Genomic DNA, 20,267 nt, shown 5'->3' with positions numbered 1-20,267 from the left:
CCCCTGCCTCCCTCTCCCGCCCCTCCCTGAACCAGAGCAGGGAATCTGAAGCGGGTCTGCCTGGCAGGTCAGGAGCGATCCCAGAGAGCGCTGGCGGGCTTCGTCATACAGTCACATCCCTATTAGACAACTGGACTGAGGCTCTCCAGTTCTACAGATTAGGTTCTCATGTATGTCTTAATATTTACAAGTTTGCAAAATATTTTTCTTAAGGAATGTGCTTAAGATACCACCGAAAATCAACAAGAGAGAAATACGTAGTTGGCCATTTTGGTTCATGATTTATAATTGACAAAGTAATCAGACATACAACCTTGCAACCACGTTCTTAGGAGGTGGGGTACATGATCTCTGTTTCTTTAGATGGGGAAACTGAGTTTCAGAAAGAACGAGACCTTGTCCAGAGGTTCTGACCCTGAATCTGGGAGCTGCCTCTTATATAGGCTCTGTGAAAATGCAAGGCATTTTCATATTTTAAACTCAAAAGGTTAGAAAACAAATGATAAAACTCAGAATAATAAAATGTTAATAAAATAAGCCTAAGATTTTAAAAAATCCTGTAATAAAACTTATTTTGTGACTATTAGTGGGAATGGGGTTTCCTTTGGGAGTGACAAAAAATGTTCTAAAATTGATTATGGTGATGGCTGCACATCTTTGTCCAATGTTTGTCCAAAACTCATTCAATTGTACAATTTAAATGGGTGAATTGCTTGGTATGTGAATCATATCTCAATAAAGCCGTTAAGTTTTTTTCCCGGTCAACAGTGTTAAAGCACTAGAATTACTGGATTATAACAAAGTGACAGAATTTTGGAATTGGCAAGAATAAAAAAATAAAACCAAGCTTTGCTTTCTGTTAGCTATGGCAAACTTTTAATTGAAAAAAATAATCATGTTAGTGGTTTATGATGTATATTGACCCTGAACCTCACTAATATGCTTTTAAAAAGGATGAGTAAAAACATAAAATAGGTCCAGTATTCTGTAGATTACTGGAACACATACAGTGCGTAGATACATTACACAGATTTGGGATTTATAAAGTCCGAACAGCTGATATTCTGGGAAACATTTGTGATAGGTTCGTTGTGACCAAGGAGAAACTTACAGAGCACAGAACGCCACAAAAGCTACCCACTCACGGCTAACTGTGAGCTGGCCCAGCTAATGGCACAACCACGGGGACCCTTGGGAACACATCCCTGACCACACAGGTTTAGAGAATGCCCAAGGCCACTATGACATGAAAAAGGACAGGGCTTCCGATGCTACATGCCAAGCTAGCCACACCTTCGAATCCCACACACAGGCTACTGAGAAAGACAACATGTTAAAAGGTGGTGATTTAAAGGGGGGATGAAGCTGAAATTAAAGTGCCAGTGGGGCTGGGGGCAGGGAAGTATAAAGTATAAAATAAATCCGATTTCACAGGTCTGCTATAATGGCCTCTCATGGAAACCTAGAATTCATAGAATGTGTGGACTAGAAGGCCTTAGGGGTCGTATTTGATTATATCAACAAAAATAAAAATGACAGCAGCTGTACACTCTTTAGCTCTGAAGGCTAAGTCTAGGGGCAACACTGAACCCCCTTTCTCCACTGACTCCCCTGAACAACCAAGGAGGGGGCACCCCAAGCCGATGGCGCAGGTGGAGGGCAGCCAGGGCTCCACATGAGTTATGACAACTTCAGGGATGCCAATAGTTGGGACACTAATGAGATCTCAAATGATATAAATACAAATGAATGAAACCATGAAGAGGGACACTCAATTGTTTCTCCCTTTCCTCAGCACAGTGAGAACGCTCACTATTTCCCAGTTATTTCAGTATTCCCCATTTGCTTCCCTCAATATAGCACAAAGGGGTTTTAAAAAGAATGGAAAGATCAACACCTCTTTAAAAACCAAAATCATTTACAAATATATTTATAGTACATAAAACAAGGGAATGCTCCTGGTTCAAAAAACAACAGCTTGCCCTAACCGGTTTGGCTCAGTGGATAGAGTGTCAGCCTGCGAACTGAAAGGTCCCAGGTTTGATTCTGGCCAAGGGCATGTACCTTGGTTGCGGGCACATCCCCAGTAGGAGGTGTGCAGGAGGCAGCTGATCGATGTTTCTCTCCCATCGATGTTTCTAACTCTCTGTCCCTCTCCTTTCCTCTCTGTGAAAAATCAATAAAATATATTAAAAACAAAACAAAACAACAGCTTCTCCCCCCATCCTGGAAGAGATAAACTACCAGGCCTCGGCTACAATGAGTTTTCTTAGTTTGGGCCCAGTAGAAAATAAACCTGAAACTTCATTAAGGCATACTCTGTCTTGCTACAAAAACAAGGCAATGCTTTGTTCTGTAAGAGACATAAACATACTCTTACATACATGCTTCGAGCTGCTTCCTTAACAGAAGGAAGGAACAGACAAACCGAAGGCCTCTTGTAACCTTTCCTCTGTCACCTGGTGGCCCCGAGCAGGCATCCATGGCCCACCCCAGGTAGGGACAAGTGAACCAATGGCTGGAAGTCTGGTCACAGGAATCCTCACATGGCTAGGGCTTAGTGCCTCTTCTAGGTGTTACTAAGGATGAGAGCATGGTGGACAGACCTTCGCTTTCAGGCTGAGGCCTCAGACGTTATTCCAGATGGACGGCAGGCACACTACTTTAATATGAGATCGTGTTTTGCAAACAGACTTCAACAGGAACTTTCCTCCATGCGTGAAAACAGGGGAAATGTTGGCCTGATCTTTTCATGCTCTGGTTTAGTGCAAGAATCAAGAGCACACAGGCTGAGGGGGGCAGGAGTACTGTTTTCATTATTCTCCACCTGTTCTACCAGCTTTTCACCATAGGGCTCAAATCTAAGAAAAGCTATGCTGGCCTCTCATTTGTTCTCTCTTTTAAAAAACGAAGCAAGCCCAGCCACTGAGGCTCAGTGGTTGAGTGTCAACCCATGAATCAGAAGATCACAGTTTGATTCCCAGTCAGGGCACATGCCCAGGTTGCAGGCTTGACCCTTGTAGGGGGTGTGTAGAAGGCAACCAATAGATGAGTTTTATCACGGATGTTTCTAACTTTCTCTCCCTCTCCCTTCCTATTTCTGCAATCAATAAAAAAATTTTTTAAAAACAACAACAACAACAAAAAATCACACGAAGCAAACTCCAAACCAACTCAAGATAAATTTTAAGCTGAAAATGATCTTTACAGTTCCCTCTATTCCTCCATTTTTGGTCCAAATCAACAGGAAATTTAGAGCAATCCTTCGACAGTCAGCGTTCTGTACAGGCCTTTGTTTAGAAGGAGAGACAGCAGCTGGGCCAGCCTGTCTGAGTTTAGAGAAGAAGGGGAGTAACGGGTGGGGGTGGGGGGGGGATGAATGTCCAGTTGTTACTTTAAGGATTTTCAACAATGGCAGCAGCAACAAAATGTTGTTTTAACAAATTAAAATTTTAAACCAGTAAATCAGTCAATAACAAGCATGTGGGTAGAAAGGGGCAACTGGAAATTCAAACTGGGTTTCATTCAGCAAGGATGCAGGCAGTAAACAAAGCTGGGGCTGTTTAAAATCAAACCTGCCCAGCTGCAATTACTCTGCAGTTGTGGCGTGAAAGGCTGTGAGAAGGTTAGGGGATTGGATTACTAAGCTAGTTCAGATTTCTAAAACCATAGCTTATGTTGGCAGGCCACCATGGCTCCATACACTAATCCATCTCCTTTTATACTATTTACCCCCTATTTCTGGAGTGCCATTCCTGGCTGAGGATTTTGTAGAATCGCGTACTCTTAGCAGGACAGCCACGTTCTATGTCAACGAGGGGAAAAAAAAAAGACTTAAAAACCAATCTCCCTTTGCTGGTGTTCCCCAAAGCTGCCTATCTCTTACTCTCGTCTTGGCCACAAACCTATAATATGATATGAGACTCAAAGGTGAGTCAAACAAAGCTACATATTATTATATGCCTTTGAGGTAGTTATGAGTTTAATGAATGTCACCAGGATCTAAATGATAAATTCCCCTGGAAGGCTAATTCCTTTACTTTAAAAGAGAACTTTTAGAGTGGTTCTCACTAAAGGGTTCTTGCAAGCATGTGGTAACATTTTTGGTCATCACTGTGGTGGGGGAGGGAGAGGAATGGTGGTTATTCAGTGACAGGAACCAAGGATATTAAGCATCCTACAATAATAGGCACAGTCACAGTCCTGCCCCAAATACCGAGAACATCCTCATGGAGATGTGCTTACCACCATCCATCCACAGGACTTGAGAGAGAGAGAGAGAGAGAGAGAGAGAGAGAGAGAGAGAGAGAGAGAGAGAGAGAAAGGGGGAGGGAGAGAGAGAGAGCAATATCTAGGCCCTCTAGTCCAGTCTCAAGGGACTGATTTAACATTAGGCCACTGGCAAAGTATAAATGACAGTCCAGGACATTTTGGTCCAGGCCCCTTCATTAACACAGTACTGCTGTTCTAACAATGGACACACTCGTGTCTTCACTGAAAATGGGGATTTAAAGTACGTGTTCACCTCTGACCCAAGACCAGAGAGCTAGGGCCATTGACAATCCCCAAACTCAGACAGCTTTCCAGTCACATTGATTCTAAGCAAGCAGCAGAGAAGCCAGAAGGACTGAGTCAAGCCCTGAACCCAGGCCATTAGTCGGGGACATAGGGACAGGAAGGAAAACAAACCTTCTGCAGCTTCAGAAACAGTCAGAAACAAGAGAACTAATTTCAGTTCAGTCATAGGTCTACAGGTACTAACAGAAAAATACCCCTGACTCTTTAAAAGACAACGTGCTACATTAAGGAAGCCCACCACTGATTCAGCTAAAACCCGAACAGAGGAGTATAAAGATATGCACATTCACTTGTAATTAATCTCATATTGTATAAATTCATACAACACATGGATTCTTTCTCAGGCACGACTCCTGAGTCAAATTTGACAAAATGTTCACAAAAAAGAACTATCACATTTACAACTAAAATCCTCAGTACATCTCTTATTCCACAGTTAAAGGTGTGAAATGGAGCACAGAAACGTAAAACACTAAAATAAAATACTAAACTGAGGTGGACGGTGTAAACGAAAGGGATAAATCAAACAAGGATGGGTGATGTTAATAAAAATGTAGAAAGAAACTGATAAGGAAAAATTATTTTCAGAAAGATCAGAATTCCTATTACACCATCTTGAGAGGTGAAGCAGTATCATCAACATCCTAGCAATATAGAGCACCGCTTTTCCCCCAAATACGGCCAACTGCCAAAACTATAGCTGTCCAGGAATGTTCTGGAGAAAAGGCATCCAACCTGGCACCAGCAGCTGGCCCTGACCCTGCACCCATCCATCACCCCTCCCACAAGCCCCTGCGTGCCAGATCTTGAAGCAGGCTGAGAAGACCCTCTAGGGACAAGCTGCGGTGTCAGTGACATTTCTCTACAAGAATCATGAGTACGGAGTGAGGAAATGAGGGAATGAACGTCAGACCTCATGATGGAAATGGAGCCAAATAAAAGCAGCGACCTTACCCACGTTGTAGTCTTTGTGTTATGGTCAATGAAGAAGGGCCGGCCGTTCGGCGCAATCCTCATTTCCCAGCCCGGTGGCAGGAAGCTCTGTGTGACTTTGTGTTGTGGTTTGGGGGAGTTGTAAGGTGATGGCTGTGGGGACTGTGGATTGGAAAGGGTATCTTTCACAGCCCGACGTATGGGTGAATCCTTGGCACCCTAAGGAATAATAATGAGCATTAGAACTCTTACAGGTGCTAGTCCAGTGTGTCAAAATGTACCTGGGTATCACGAATGTTCCATTTGGAAAGGGACAAGGGGAAGCTTCTAAGAAATCTGTTTCTGTCATTTGTTTACTTTTAAATCAATTGAATTTTAAAGTTTTTCTATTGATTAAACACACATTAATTACTTAAAATCACCATCCTTTGATAGCTATTGGTTATATGCCAAAAATATTATGCTCCCCTGAGAATTATGGATGGAGACTTTACAGAGGGGGGAGAAAGACGTGCCCCTGCTCTTAATGAGCTCACAGTCTAATGAAGAATGGATTGGCAATTTGCAGAGCATAAGAAGAAACCCCTATATCATCAAAGACAACCACCTGGACTCATATGGTTACCAGGACATTTGTATCACAGTTTGGAAGAGAGCTATCATTCATTCCCACTCATTAGCATTTCAGCCCAGGGCACAGAGAGTACCACAGCTACCTCTAGGCCATCGTCAAGTTTAGAACTTGAACGTTTGTGCTCTGGCTTCTCCAACTCTCTGACGCGGTGATGCTAAGGCATGGTATTCAGACCACACAAACAGGAGAGCAACGCAGATGCACAGCAATGACTTAGGGATGCAGATATGCATCAGAAACATGTATGCCCATACAATGACAGACCCTACAGTCCAAAGGAAAAGAAATGGTCAAAGCCACAGCTATCATTCAAAACTTAATATAAGCATTGCTATCTGAAAGAGTTATTATGCATGTCTAATGAGGTAACAGGCAAGAAGGGGCAAAACAACAAGAATGGAGAAAGTTCTGAAGAGAGGAACCCACATGTATAGCACAAGTCACTATGGCCTCAGCCCCATGAGAATGAGAATCAGGTGAGAGTTCAAGGATGAGAGCTGGGCGCAACAGAGAAGCATATACTGAGGCTGCACAAGAACACCCTTCACCATGAACACACACAATGATCAGACAGGAAGGTGGCTGAGAAACTGAAGTCCAAGGTAAGAGAAAAGAGAGAATGAGAAGTCACAGGACAGACGTGACCCCAATTACACTGAGTAGCCTTCTCACCTCCAGTGGGGCAGATAAAGTTACTGTTGGCGAACTGAGGCTACGAGGCCGGCGGATCTGAGGCTCGATTAGATGGTTGTTACTGTTTGTGGCAGATCCAGATGCACCATCTTCTGCAAGCTATGTTGGAGCAAAAACAAGTTAGCTTTATGTGAGGATCTCCCTTTGTGTGTGGTTGGGAGTGTGGACCCAAACAACAACACAGCCAGCAGTAATGAGAGGTCTGGCCTATTTAAAGCATGGAGGAATGATTAAACATAATAATGGGGGAGGGGAAGGTTGGGGATACACATTCAAGGGAAATAAAATGAATCACTAGCCAGGCATGAAAACGAGCCTCAGGAAAAAAGGGGGTGGGAGTTGGGAGAGACACTACACACTGCTATAGGCTTACTTTGAAAATATCTTTCACATGACATTTAAAATATATATATATATATATATATCTGGGGATAGAGTGATTTGGGGACCAAATTCTTCCATAGGCATATAGTATACTTAAAATAACACATTTTCTTTGTGGAAAAATTTTTTTCTAAAACATGGGTTCTCAGGACAATACATAAACAATAGCAGCGTGGAGCTCTTGTACATTTCGGCTTCACCTGCCTGCAATTTTCAGTTGTGCGGCGATCTGCATACCTGCATGATAGGCCGAGTCCAAGTGGTGGTTCGATTGTTATGATTGACATAGTATGTGCGTCCCTTAGCATCCTTCCTTTCTTCCCAGCCTGAAGGCAGGCCCGGCGTGGTGTGCACGTAGGCCACTGATGGCTGTTTGTGTAAGAAATCATCATTATTTAGTGCAGTTGTTTTCTGATCACTTTAATAAAGTAATGTACACTTAGAGAATTATTTTTTTCTAGACAAAGTAAGTTAACTCTATTTGTACCCAAAACACTAGTGTCCAGAAAACAGAAGTAGATTTCCAGTAGCTTCAAGTCTACTGCGAAATGAATCTCTGTGGAGTCCAAAATCTTACAGTGCGCGTTCTTAATGTCCGAAGTCTTAAATGCAATGGCTGCTGCTAATGTGCTAAGAGAAAAAAACAGCAACCTGTTTCAGATACTAAATTTTACCAAATTATGTAGAACTTAAAGGTATTTCAAATTGTCAAATGTCACTGTCTATGAGAGGAATGTCTGAATAGTTTCCTCTCAATATAGTTGCCACAGGGATACTCTCCTAGCTTATTCCCAAATTCTTCATCAGCTTAGGGCCCTTACATTGTATCTTTTAGGGGGAAAAGTACACAGAGGGCCTTCTCCAGGAGGTCTGCATTCACACCAATGGCATATAACCAAGAGGACCGACTAGGACACCCCAACTGCCCCAGCTTAGGAACCCTCCTGGCGAGCTGAGGCTATATTATCCTGTCTGCCCGTGCAGAGCTTGTCTCTTTAAAGGGTGAAGGAAGCACAGGCAGTTTCCGGGTTTAGAAACATGTCCAGTATAGAGTGACTATATTTAGATAGTTCAAATTAGATCGAAAAGGATTCCTGAGACACTTCTGCTGGTAAGCAGCAGCCTGAGAAATGTAGCTGGGTGGAGAACTCTGGAATAGCAAGGATGTTTCAGTGACTCAAGGAGGCACCAAGATGGACATCTGAGGTCAGTGCTGTCTCAGGAGGAAGTCCTGGATGTATGGTGGCTGCATATCAGATCTGTCACTGGGAAAGGGGTGTTACTCTAAGGAGTGGGGGAAGATCAGATACAAGAAGCCAACCATGGCTATCCAGGCTCCCAGAAGAACGTAAAAGAAGCAAGAGGCTAAACATTATTTGGGATATAAAAGGAAGCCATGTCTTTCTGGGTACCATTCTCCCCTAATTAGGATCTTCTCACCCTCCAGATGTTTTACCAGTTGTCATTTTCTTGATATTAGGCTGAAAATGTAAATCTCTTGGCCCAGCTTCTCCCTGTGTTCATCCCATCTTTCGTGTCTCCTACCAACAGTATGCTGTGGCAGAGAGGGTCACATCAGAGGACCCCCAGTCCACTGCATGACCCTGAGTTAGCATGATCAAGGATGCTACCACGTCATTGGGGACTTTAGTTAATGAGGCTCCATATTCTACTTCCTGAGCTCAACTGCACATTCCAGAGAAAAACTAACTGAGGCCATGGAACAGCTGCCTCAATGGTTATTTCTAAAACATGTTGAACAGGCAAGGCAACATTACTGGCAACAAAACTTTCTTCTAAACTTATAGCAACTACTTCCTTGACATTTTCCCAGATAAAAACTGAAATACCTCATCATGGTTAATTCCAAGACTCTGATCATAGAGCATCCTGGGCCTACATGTGGGGATTCAACAAGCGTGGAAGAAACATCAACAGGCAGACTTGATCCATCCATGGGTACTTAAGTCAGATGAATTTATACAGCCTGAAGCTCTTTCCGCCTTCCTCCTCTAGCACCAACAGAAAAGAACTATTGCCGGTCTATTTTTTATCTATAAAAGACCGACTCTGCCAAACCAAGTTAGAACCCAAGTTGTATCCTAAGTTAGTGGTCAACTGGACTGTGTGGCAAAGTTCGTGCTATCAACAAGCTTTGACCTACTACTGCTCACATGAGGACCACAAATGCTTGGGCTAAATGAAGTACTGAATGGAATTTGTTGCTTTTCTTGTTCCCCGTTATTTTTGGGGAAAGGCAATGAGATAAGCCCTGAGAAAACTCCGTTCTGGAAACCTAAGGATAGTTTTGCAGTTATAACATACCTGGAAAGGATATTTGTGAGGGGTCTGATAACTAGTACAGCTTGGCTGTGTCCTGGATAATCTCAGAATTACTTCTAAGACTGTATGACTTCCAGCACAGTATTCCAACAACGAGATTATTTTCGTAGATCTACAGTGAACAGGACTTATCAGATAACGGGAAATTAGGAGTGTAGTAGAGAACACTGAATTTGATTAAAATGTTCATTGTCCCTTCTACTGAGAACTGAACTGGTAATCCTTAATTTAGTTCCATTAAAAAGAGATGGTGCCATAAAAATGTTCTCCTTATAGAGTTCTTGACCATGGAGAACAGCCTGTGATGGTGATTCCACTTGTGACTCAAAACCTCTCACTCAGAGATAGGGAGGGGCAGGACACAGTTTCCATGGACAGACCACAGAAGGGGCTAGCCCTGAGCCAAAATCAGACTTCCACTGTCGTGTGTGTGCATACACATATGCACTCACGTGCGTTCCATTCTACCTTAAGAAACAGTTAATTAGTTAAGAGACACGTTAAAACTGCTAGTAAGCTTAATTTAACATTTCACAGCTTTTCATCTGAGTATACTATTGTGTTTCATAACGCCAAACAGCCGTTGCGCTACAGCTGCATAGTAGCTCCAATTATTTCATTAAAAGGAGAATCGATTATGTTTAAACCATCAAAGTTCAAATAGGCTTTTCCAGATGATAAATGTTTGGCACTATCACCGATGCCCCAAGATTCCCTCAAACCCTGCCATTCCCGTCATTTGTTTATTTTAGGGTCTACACAACAAAGAGCAAAAAGACTGTGCTGTCCCTCTTGCTTCATCTCAGAGAGGGCTCTTGCTTAGCTCCCTGGAAAGTGTACTTATTTGTGGTAAATGAAAGGACTGTAGTTCTGCAGGTGAGAATCAGGATCTGTTTTTATACTACAGAAATAAAAGCACTGCCAAGGAAAGACCAGGATGATTCATGCAACATGGTGTGCAGGACGAAAACGGGTGGGGCAAGGGGCTGAATGCTCACCAATGTGGGAAGATTATATAAACTGGTGCATTTGCATGACTGAAAATTATGTAATCATTAACATGTCCCAGAAGAATGACCGTAAGTGAAAAATACCAAGTTGCTAGGTGAAATGTACATGAGATCCTATTTGCGCACACACATGTATTTGTGAGAGCGGAACACAGCTCCAGTGTAAGCATGTACACTTCCGTGTGGGGCTGGCAGGGAGAGGGCTGGGAGAAGGTGTAAGAGGGAATGAAACATGCTAGGAGATAGAACTGGAAAAGAGAAAGTAAAGGGCACTGGTGACAAGGGATAATGATGATGGAAAAGAAACAAATGTGATACTGTCAAACCTACTGAAACTTCGAATGTGGCCATAAAATTAGTTGGCTTATTGCAACAAAAAGATGACCAGGTACATAGAAAGCATGAGAGTAGGTAAAACATTTAGGAACTACTTCTACGGCCCAATTCTTCCAAATAAAAAACAAACTTTTATTTTTTACTCATTGGTGGGGGAAGGGAGAGTACTGGCAAGAAGAGGGCCGTGGTAATGGCCACAGGAACCACTCTGACCACGGAGCCCAGCGCTCTCACAACTAGTCTATCCCACCATTTAATATCACAGCGACCACACACTCCAATACTAACAGCAGCTTTCAAGACCAATAAAATGCAAATGTGGATGGAAGAGGATACTCATTAGCACTAAATTCTACTAAAATTATTTCATGAAATGTTCTCATCCCCCTTGCAGCTCTACTGCCACAGAAATTTCCAGTACACAGTAGGCAATGTGCCACTTCATTTGAAGGTTCATGTCTTCTACTGGAAGCTGAGCCTGGCCTACCCAACACATGACTTTCACAACACATGACTTTTTGCGGCTCAATAGGTTAAATGAGGCTGATTTTTTGCTGATTGCAAATTTGATTTTCCTGTGTACAATGCTGAGCATTAAATTCTAACAACATAACTAAATTGTTCATTAAAAATCATCAACATTCTTCAGAAAACCTGCAACTGTATATGTATTTAAAGGTGTTCTCAAGTAATAAGCAGTTATAACAAACATAAGAAAGGTGAAACAATAAGGAAAATTCTTTAAATAGCCATAGCAGCTCTAAACATATACTATAAGCTAGCCTGTCTTCAGGGATCAAATAGAAAACAGACAATTAAAGTACATAGTCAAATCCATTATTTAAAATAACGAATAATAACAATAATAGATACTTGGCTTAGAGAAACACCATTATTTCTAAATCTTCCAAATTTATTAAACATGCCCCCCTCTCTCCTATCCCCCAAGTAGTATATACACATCTGTTTATTCCTGTGAGGAGAGTCACTGGTTCAAGCTCATGATACAGAAAATCTAACTCAGTGTTTAAAATGTGGGGCAGAAAACACACAGGAGATAGCTACTGTGCCCAACTGAAAATCCACTTGTGCAACTGCTCTTCAGGCTTGAATCACACAACTGAGTATATTTATTGATTTCAGAGAGGAAGGGAGAGGGAGAGATAGAAACATCAATGATGAGAGAGGGGCCAAAAATATATTCTTAATGGTCAAATTAAATGCACTTAAAGCTTGACAGTCTTCCTGATAAAACTATATGAGACTAGCCGGACTGGTATGGTTCAGTGGTTGGGTATCGATCCAGGAACTAGGAGGTCAGAGTTCGATTCCTGGTCAGGGCACATGCCAGGGTTACAGGCTCGATCCCCATTAGGGGGTGTGCAGGGGACAGCCGATCAATGATTCTCTTTCATCACTGATGTTACTCTCTCTCTCCCTCTCCTTTCCTCTCTGAAATCAATAAAAATATATTAAAAATAAAAGAACCATGTGCATCTCTGCAGCACAAAAGTCAATATCCCCTCCTCCAAAAAAAAGAAGAAAAAAGGAGCATATTCACCATTATACAAAATATTAAAACGAACCCACAGTTTTGCTGTTAAAGTCTGATCAAGGGTATCATTACCGTTGGCTCCTCACCACCTGTGACAGTTGACGAACGCGCTCTCCTAGTTGGGGCACTGGGCTGTTAAATGATAATTTATATCAGTGAAAGGCACTTAGGGAGACCACCCGTTGTTTACTGAATCAGGAATCACTGCTGTGGCAGCCAGTGAGGCAGGTGACATGAATCAGAATCCTTGAAACCCTTTCTGTCCAAGTAAAGCTGAGCGATCACTGATGACCAGAGGAGCAAGACCCAGTCAACCTCCCATCCACAGAAGCCTCAGGCTGCAGCCTCGATTTGGCCCAACAATGAATTGACAACCTCAATAACAATGATGAGATGTCTTGTTCGGAAAAGAAATTGAACACCACTGTGGTTTTGCCCCCACTGTTAAATAATGAGCAGGTTCTTAAATCTGCCACACTCAAAATTCAAGAGGCCACTGGTCATCAGTGAGTTTTTAGCTTTGGAGAGTGTAAGGGAGGAGTCATCCGTTTCCAGGCAAAGAGACTCTTTGGCAAATAAAATTAACATTGATGTGAAAAGGAGAGGAAGTGCCATTAATTCATCAAGGAAAATCACAGAATCATTAGGTGGAGGATCCCATCACAGCTGATTGTTGTTTTGGGGGAGATCTGAACTGAAACCATCCCAGAAAGGACGCTCTTGTCAAGCTTATCAACCAGCACATTGGATACAAGGCACAAATGAATCCCTTATTTTGACCACTCAGTTGACTAGTGTACTCATTCATTCATTTTGCAGCATAAAAGATAAAAGCTAGGCAAAAAAAATCCTTCTGACTTGTGCAAAGGTGTACACAATAGGGAAGACACTGTGCTTTCAAAATCTGTAAGTGCACTTTCCCCCCACCACACATAATAAAGTATTAGTGCTAAAAATGATTGAGGATTCGTCGTCATAAAAAACTGGTTATGGTCAAACATCACATTGGACATGCTAAAATAAAAGCACATAGTTTCTCCCCACAAAAGAAGAAACAAAGTCGCATCACGTTTCTTTCTTTGACATGTACACCAAACATCTCACTAGGCAGTTCTAGTCTGCCTTCCAGTTGGAATATTCATTTTCATTTATGTCCTATATTATTAAACATTGCCACTCTTCCATACTTGCTGCTAACTATAGAAACTGTGGGAGAGTAGGAACTAGTTGTAGCTAATTCTTTAGCCAGTAGAGCTGCCTTTAAGGAGAAGGTACAGAGTCTGTGTGGGGTTAATTAGGTCGTCATGGAAAGCCTACTTCGCTCACACCTGGAAGAGTTCTTCCTGTTTAAAAGGATTCAGTATGTTCTTAAATGCAATCACCAGAGCACAGCTTGAGGGACTAAATTCAATCTTTTCAAAAATTAGTTAACGTATGCTTTTAGTTAAGTGAGCACATCAGAATTGGTATTAATTTGGGTGAAAAACTAAGCAATGGCGTTTTCACCATTTTAGAGACTTTGGTGGCAAAAACAACTCTTTGTATTGGAAATCCACTCTCTTTGGGAAATTTGCTAGGAAATTTGAGTGTCTCATTTATATTGTAAATGGATTAGCACAGGAAAAACTCTTCCTCAGTGCCCCAGTGATTTTAAGTAAAAGCTGAAAGAGCCAGCTGGGGAAGGGAAATGCGCGTGGGTTACCGGTGGTAGGTGAGCCTGCTCCGCGACCGCATCGGTGACGCTGCACGACCTCAACCTCGAGGAGGGCTCCCTCTGCTGAAGGGGAGGAAAGGACACAGGGCGTCAAGAAAACATTCTTAGAAAAAGTTTCATTGGCTCACAAAATACACCATTGGTGCTATTCACAGCACTATGATAATGGAAGGCAATTAAATGAAACATCTTTTCAGGGTAATGAGAGTAGTCCTTTCAGGAGTCAAGTTGTCTGCAGTTGTTTTCATTCTCAGTGAATTAAGCAGACTGGGTTTTGATTAGTCCTTAGAAATAACAGCAAAAAATAAGGGAACAAGGTCAAAGCATGAAAGGGGACTCAACAGGCCACCATAACACTCTAGGGTTGCTTGAAAAATAGAAATTGGAAGCTGGAAGTCTTATCATTTGTTTTGGGATGCATCCTATAGAAAGGAATATTGAGATATGATTATTAAACATTTATTGACTATTATTATCATTGATAAAGAACCAATTGGATTCTATATCCAAGGAAACTCAAATATAACTTTGTGCTACTTCTGAAGGGTCAGGTATTTACAATTTTGGCTTCTCAATGGAGTTAAAGTCACACAGATAAGGAATGAAGGGAAATAGTGAGGCTAACCTAGTAAATCAAATGTGTAATGTATAACGTTCCTCTCACTTGTTTGCTTCACCTATGTAGTTTTAAAAAGAGCCTAACAAATCCAATCAGAGAACACAGCAGGTGACGCATACAAAATCCAGGGTCTAATCAGCAACAGGTTCATCCAGGGGACACGTTTGATATTTTGCAATAACTAAAATGCGATAAGGACAAAGAAAGACGTTGGGGCAGGGGAGAGAGTGGGGGACTATCCACGACTTTCTACAGTAGCTGCTGTTATTGTTCTGGATACAGTGACTCTGAGAAGAACTGGAGAAGAGTCCCATGTTCTTCTCTTTCTTAGGCACCTTTATTTAATACTTGAACCAGACTCAACAATCTTAAAATAATTCTGACATGTGCACTTGGATGTTAAAGGTATTTTATATAGCTTTAATAAGTAAATGCAGGAGCTCCTTATACAAATAATTAGAGATGTTAATATTAATGCTGAAGAATATTATGATTTTTCACTTGGTAGACCAAAGGTATATAATTGCTATAATTATTGCAATACTTCCTTTAATAGGTTTTAAATATATGGCTTCATTGCTTATATTGTTTCCATAGCAACAGTTTTACCAATTCAAATGTCCTATATATGTAAACTCTTTTTTTCCCTGCCCCCTTAGTACTAAATTTTCATCTCATTGATATTTCTTTCTGAAAACCATTAACAGACTTTTAATATAAAACCACATTAAATAATCACTGCATCTCACACAAATTGGTCAATGGTGTCTGTTAAAATAAAAACACCTAACTGAATAAGGAGCAATTTTGTGAGTATTTGCTTTTACATATCATGCAGTCCTACCCATTTACATTTTATATGATCGCAATAATGCCTATTTTTTTTTTTAGGTGCCATTTTCAGTGACATCACTCCCATCTTTACTATAGAACAGCTTTAAGTTCAATTTCCCAAGAAAGTGAGACTGCATTTATTCTCAGTTTAAAGTTCAAGCAGGAATTTTCTATGGGCTTTCTCTGCAGTTTTATACTGTCAAACACAGAGTTCTTCATGGCTGATTCTGCTGCTTACCAGGGCTCAGCTGAAGCTTCTAGAAAGAGTATCCTTAATTGTTGAGAACGCCAATTCAAATGTTACTACCCTGATGTCAGTGTCCCAATTCCACAACCCTTCTTAAGGACTGGTTTTCTGGGACGTAAATGTTTTCTATCTCCTATTCGAACTTTGTCTTGGATGGGTCCCTTAAAGACTATGCCTACATCTCTGAAATGAGTATGATTTAAGAGGACTGATTGGGAGGCCCAATATCTCCTCCATGTCCCCAGTGCAAAAAGCCACCTTTGTGGTGAGAGTACTATGAGCCTTTGGCTGGGAGGAGAAATTCTACATGGTTAAAGCTGAGAATTATAGAAGTCATGAACTCTTATTTTCTTGCATTCTTTTTAAATCAAGAAAGATTCTCACCTGCGTGGCCAATTTTGGTATAGTCCTGCTTCTCCTAGGTTAGGAGGAACTTAGGAAAATGTCAGAATTATCTGGGAGCTAGAAGACCCTTGGTCATTATTTACATACAAGACTCTCTTAAAGCAACAACAACAAAAAAATGATAAAATATTTGTTTAACTTCTCATTCAAACAGGACGATTACTCACAATCAAAGAACCAAACTGCTCCCCATTGGAGTCCGTAGTGAACTGAAGCCTTCTGCTTAGTTCTTCAGACAGCTCTTGAGGGCTGGTCCGAGAGGATGGGGAGGAAGGTGGTGGGGGCAGCGGCAGACTGAGGGAGGAGTCTCCAGTGATAGCTGCTTCTTCTGAAATGGTCTCCCAAGGCTACCAATGGATGAGATGCAGAGGTAAATGCTAGGAAGGAGGAATCCCCAACAATAACCATTATCATAACTATAATTAACATTTACTAAGCATGTAGGAGGCAAGTAATCCTCTCAAGAACCACGAGAAAGATATGACTACAACCCTAATTAGCAGGTGAGGAAACTGAGGCACAGAGGGGGACTTGCCCAAGGTAATAGAGCTATGAAGTGGCAGGACCAGGTCTTGAACCAAGGAAGCCAGATTCCATGGGCTGTGCTCTTAACCACTTTATAATACCACCTCTCTGAGCTGTGACTGACCTCTAGCTCTCATTACTAAATGCATGGGTTAAAAAATAATCTCAGGAATTCATTGATAACTTCCATGGAGTTCCTTTCACTCTAACTTCTCAGGATTCACAATGAAAACAGCATAGATGCTATAATCTGTAATGAAACAATGTTGTAAAGTACCTTTCAGTAAATTTTTTATGGAATCAATATGGCTTTTCAATTTTTGATCACTGGAGCATTTTGTAAATGATCTTCCTGAGGTAATACTTTTAATGGATTTCTAGTAAGTAAACAGAGCTGTTAAGGCAGCATGGAAGTTATGATAATTGTTCATTTGTTCTTCAATTCATAACTTCCCCCACCCCAGTAATTTACTATAAATATTTCAGGGGCAAATTATAAACAGTGCCATTCACCCAAATTTGTATTTCCTTGGTAATACATCTCTTTTGTGATGTCAAAAGTACTAGTATTCAGTAATAGCTTGTACTTGGTACCCAAACAAGTTATAGGGCTCACTCAATTGCAATTATGGAGTAAAAAAATCTTAAGATCCCCAAAACGCCATTCTTTTGTAATAATATAGATACGTGCATTCATCAAACATGATTTTTATGAGCACTTTCTAAATATCTCGATGGTTGTCAATTAGCTATGAGACCATTAGACAGCTTTTATGGAGAAAGAAAATCACAGCATAGAATCAAGCTGGGAACACGGAAAGGAGGGGGTGCAGAGTCTGGGGCAGCGGGACGCAGTACCTCGGGGCCCTCTCCACCCTCGGAGGGCTCGGGCTCCAGGTCCTCGCTGATGTGCCGGCGGGAGCGGAAGCGCCGGTGGGCTGCCTCCTGGTTGATCTGCCGGATGTTGCTGTCCGCCTCGGAGGACACATCCCTGAGGGCAGGGGGTGGAGACAGCAGACCCCATATTGATAAGTGGCCCCTCAACAAGAGTCCAACACTCACCAAGGGCCTGGCACCTACTAAAATGACAGTGCACTTATGTTCAACAAGCTGACAATGAGAATTCTTCCACCATATTTTGGGGGCTTTTAGAGTAGAAGTTTAAATGTCAAAATGTTTCTCAGAGAAAACTCACACAGACTCCTTTGATAAGACACCATATTCAGTTGACAAAAATGATGTGACAAGTTAATATTTCAAAATATTTGAAAACATTATTTAAACTAATTGAAATATAGTATTAATCCAGGGCCCTTGTTACAGATTTTCCTAAAACATAGGTTTTAAACATTCAAACAAATACTGCATTCCAATAAAGAGCCTGTGGGGCTCCTGAATAATAAAGAGCTTGCAACTAACAGCCTTGTATGCAAATAAATAGGTAACTCTTGAAATGGTTTAAGTCCTTCAAATAGACATCTTTACACAATTAGTTTTACTGGCAAAGGGGGTAAGATGAAGGTTAGCTTTCATTTAATCCATATTAAAATGATAATTTATTATGAAAATCTGAATTAAGTTTTACTGTGTCTGCACATCCAATATACAAACTTTTGAACTCTAACAGAAATATATCCTGCATATTTTATAGTAATACTAGAGGCCTGCTGCATGATATTTGTGCTCTGGGGGGGTGGGCGGCATGGTGGTTCCTTCAGCCTGGCCTGCGCCCTCTCGCAGTCTGGGACCCCTCGCTTCTTACCATCTGCCCGCTCACTGCTCCTTGCCACTCGGCTCACGGCTCCTTAATGCTGCCCCAGGGGCAGGAGAGGCTCCTGCTACCGCCCGCTGCTCTTGCCAGCCTTGAGCGCGGCTTCTGGCTGAGCAGTGCTCCCCCTGTGGGAGCGCACTGACCACCAGGGGGCAGCTCCTGCATTGAGTGTCTGCCCCCTGGTGGTAAGTGTGCATCATAGCGACTGGTTGTTTTGGCCGTTCCGCTGAAATGGTAGCTTAGGCTTTTATTATATAGATTAAAGAATAACTAAACTAAAAACAGGACACTAAATGGAGATACCTTCAGAAAAACGGACAATTATGGCCATAAATAAAATAATTACAATCAAGGGATATCCAAGTATTCTAATAACATTTCTGAAACTACCAAAACAGAATGATAAAAATAACACTTATGGGATATATTAGAAAATGTAATATTGCTTTTTGTGATTTCATATTGCTACAGTCATTTTTATACGGCATTCATTTCTTAAGCAAACAATGCTTATCGAAAGTAATTATAAGGCATTACAAAGCTCACAAAAAGTAGGTCAGAATGATCAAAATACCTTAATAAAATGTGTAAAATATTTCAGTAGTGTCTAAGAAAGCAAAGGAAACTTTACATTGTCCTCTTTCACTTTCTATTGAAGATGAAAGCAATATCACTTTATAATGACTGGCTTTCCTTAAAAATATTTTACAAATAAGAATTTCATTAAATTTTGAAATATTCACTTGAAATATCAGTCATCATTTATTCAGTCAACAGAGAGACTAATGTTTGCATGCTACATGTGCCAGGCCCTAACACATACTTGAATTGTTACAGGGACTTCTGAGAGGTTGAAAAGAATAAGGTTTTCATTACTCTCTCTGCAATTTGTATCTCTCAGAAGTATATACAAAAGTCCATTATTTTGGAAAAACTGGTGTGTTGTTTTTTTTTTTTAAAAGGGCATTTAAAATCAATTATGCCAATCTTCCTTACCCAACATGCTCAAATAATTAGTAATCTGTGTGAACCAGAAACAACTAAATAGCATAAAGGAGCCAGATACCTCTGATTTTGAAATTCCAAACATGGGCTTTTATGGTCTTTTAGTGCCAAAATGAAAATGTTCACACCATGGTATTTAATTAACTGAATGAGAGGGTTTGGAACAGAAGTTGTTGAAAACTGACTGTAAGTATAAATGGTCACTAATGGCCAGATAAACATGTAAAATATTCCTAATCTGACAAACTAAAACAGAAAAATGGTTTTACCTGGGGCCAGAAAAAATTTAAGGAATGGCTATTTCAACTTTCATCAGTCATTAATTTCACATATGCATTGTTCAATTAACTTTCATGGAAAATGTACAAATGAATAAAGACAAGTTCAGTGCCAATTAGGATCAGTGTGCCAGATCATTTACATTCACATACATTAGTGACTATATGACTGCACTACTGCTAAGACAGGGAAAGATGTACAAAGTATTTTAGAGAGCTAAAATAAGTGCAAATTAGGTGAGTTTAACAAGTTCATCCTCATTTATCATCTTCATGTAATTCCCCACCTTTTTTAAAAAACTGTAGTTTTTACAGTAAAAAGTCTATAGTTTATGTTAAAATAGGAAAAGGACAAATTTAAAATTAGGGGTGTTTTAAAAGCCACCATCAAACTTGAGGGGGC

At 41.0% G+C, this 20,267-nt stretch overlaps 1 protein-coding gene across 10 annotated transcripts in view; it reads right to left on the bottom strand.

Annotated features, from left to right (window-relative positions):
• NEDD4L (NEDD4 like E3 ubiquitin protein ligase) overlaps positions 1-20,267 on the bottom strand; it is a 303,889-nt gene that overhangs the window by 39,854 nt on the left and 243,768 nt on the right. For 5 of the 10 annotated variants that reach the window (XR_009454097.1, XM_059706201.1, XM_059706203.1 and 2 more), the window contains 7 exons: positions 17,669-17,801; positions 16,453-16,632; positions 14,169-14,243; positions 12,539-12,598; positions 7,460-7,591; positions 6,818-6,937; positions 5,533-5,730 (listed from right to left, as the gene is read on the bottom strand). Coding sequence is in view for 9 of the 10 variants with exons in the window: in XM_059706201.1 (XP_059562184.1) it covers positions 5,533-5,730; positions 6,818-6,937; positions 7,460-7,591; positions 12,539-12,598; positions 14,169-14,243; positions 16,453-16,632; positions 17,669-17,801 (898 nt within the window). In the remaining variant the exon portion in view is untranslated. The remainder of the gene's footprint in view (positions 1-5,532; positions 5,731-6,817; positions 6,938-7,459; positions 7,592-12,538; positions 12,599-14,168; positions 14,244-16,452; positions 16,633-17,668; positions 17,802-20,267) is intronic. The other 5 variants (XM_059706202.1, XM_059706198.1, XM_059706197.1 and 2 more) reach the window with 4 other exon arrangements.

The sequence above is a fragment of the Myotis daubentonii genome, chromosome 8, assembly GCF_963259705.1.
Source record: "Myotis daubentonii chromosome 8, mMyoDau2.1, whole genome shotgun sequence".
In the NCBI taxonomy this organism is placed as follows: domain Eukaryota; kingdom Metazoa; phylum Chordata; class Mammalia; order Chiroptera; family Vespertilionidae; genus Myotis; species Myotis daubentonii.
The sequence above is the reverse complement of the archived record's forward strand: the minus strand, read 5'-3'. Positions and strand labels throughout refer to the sequence as shown.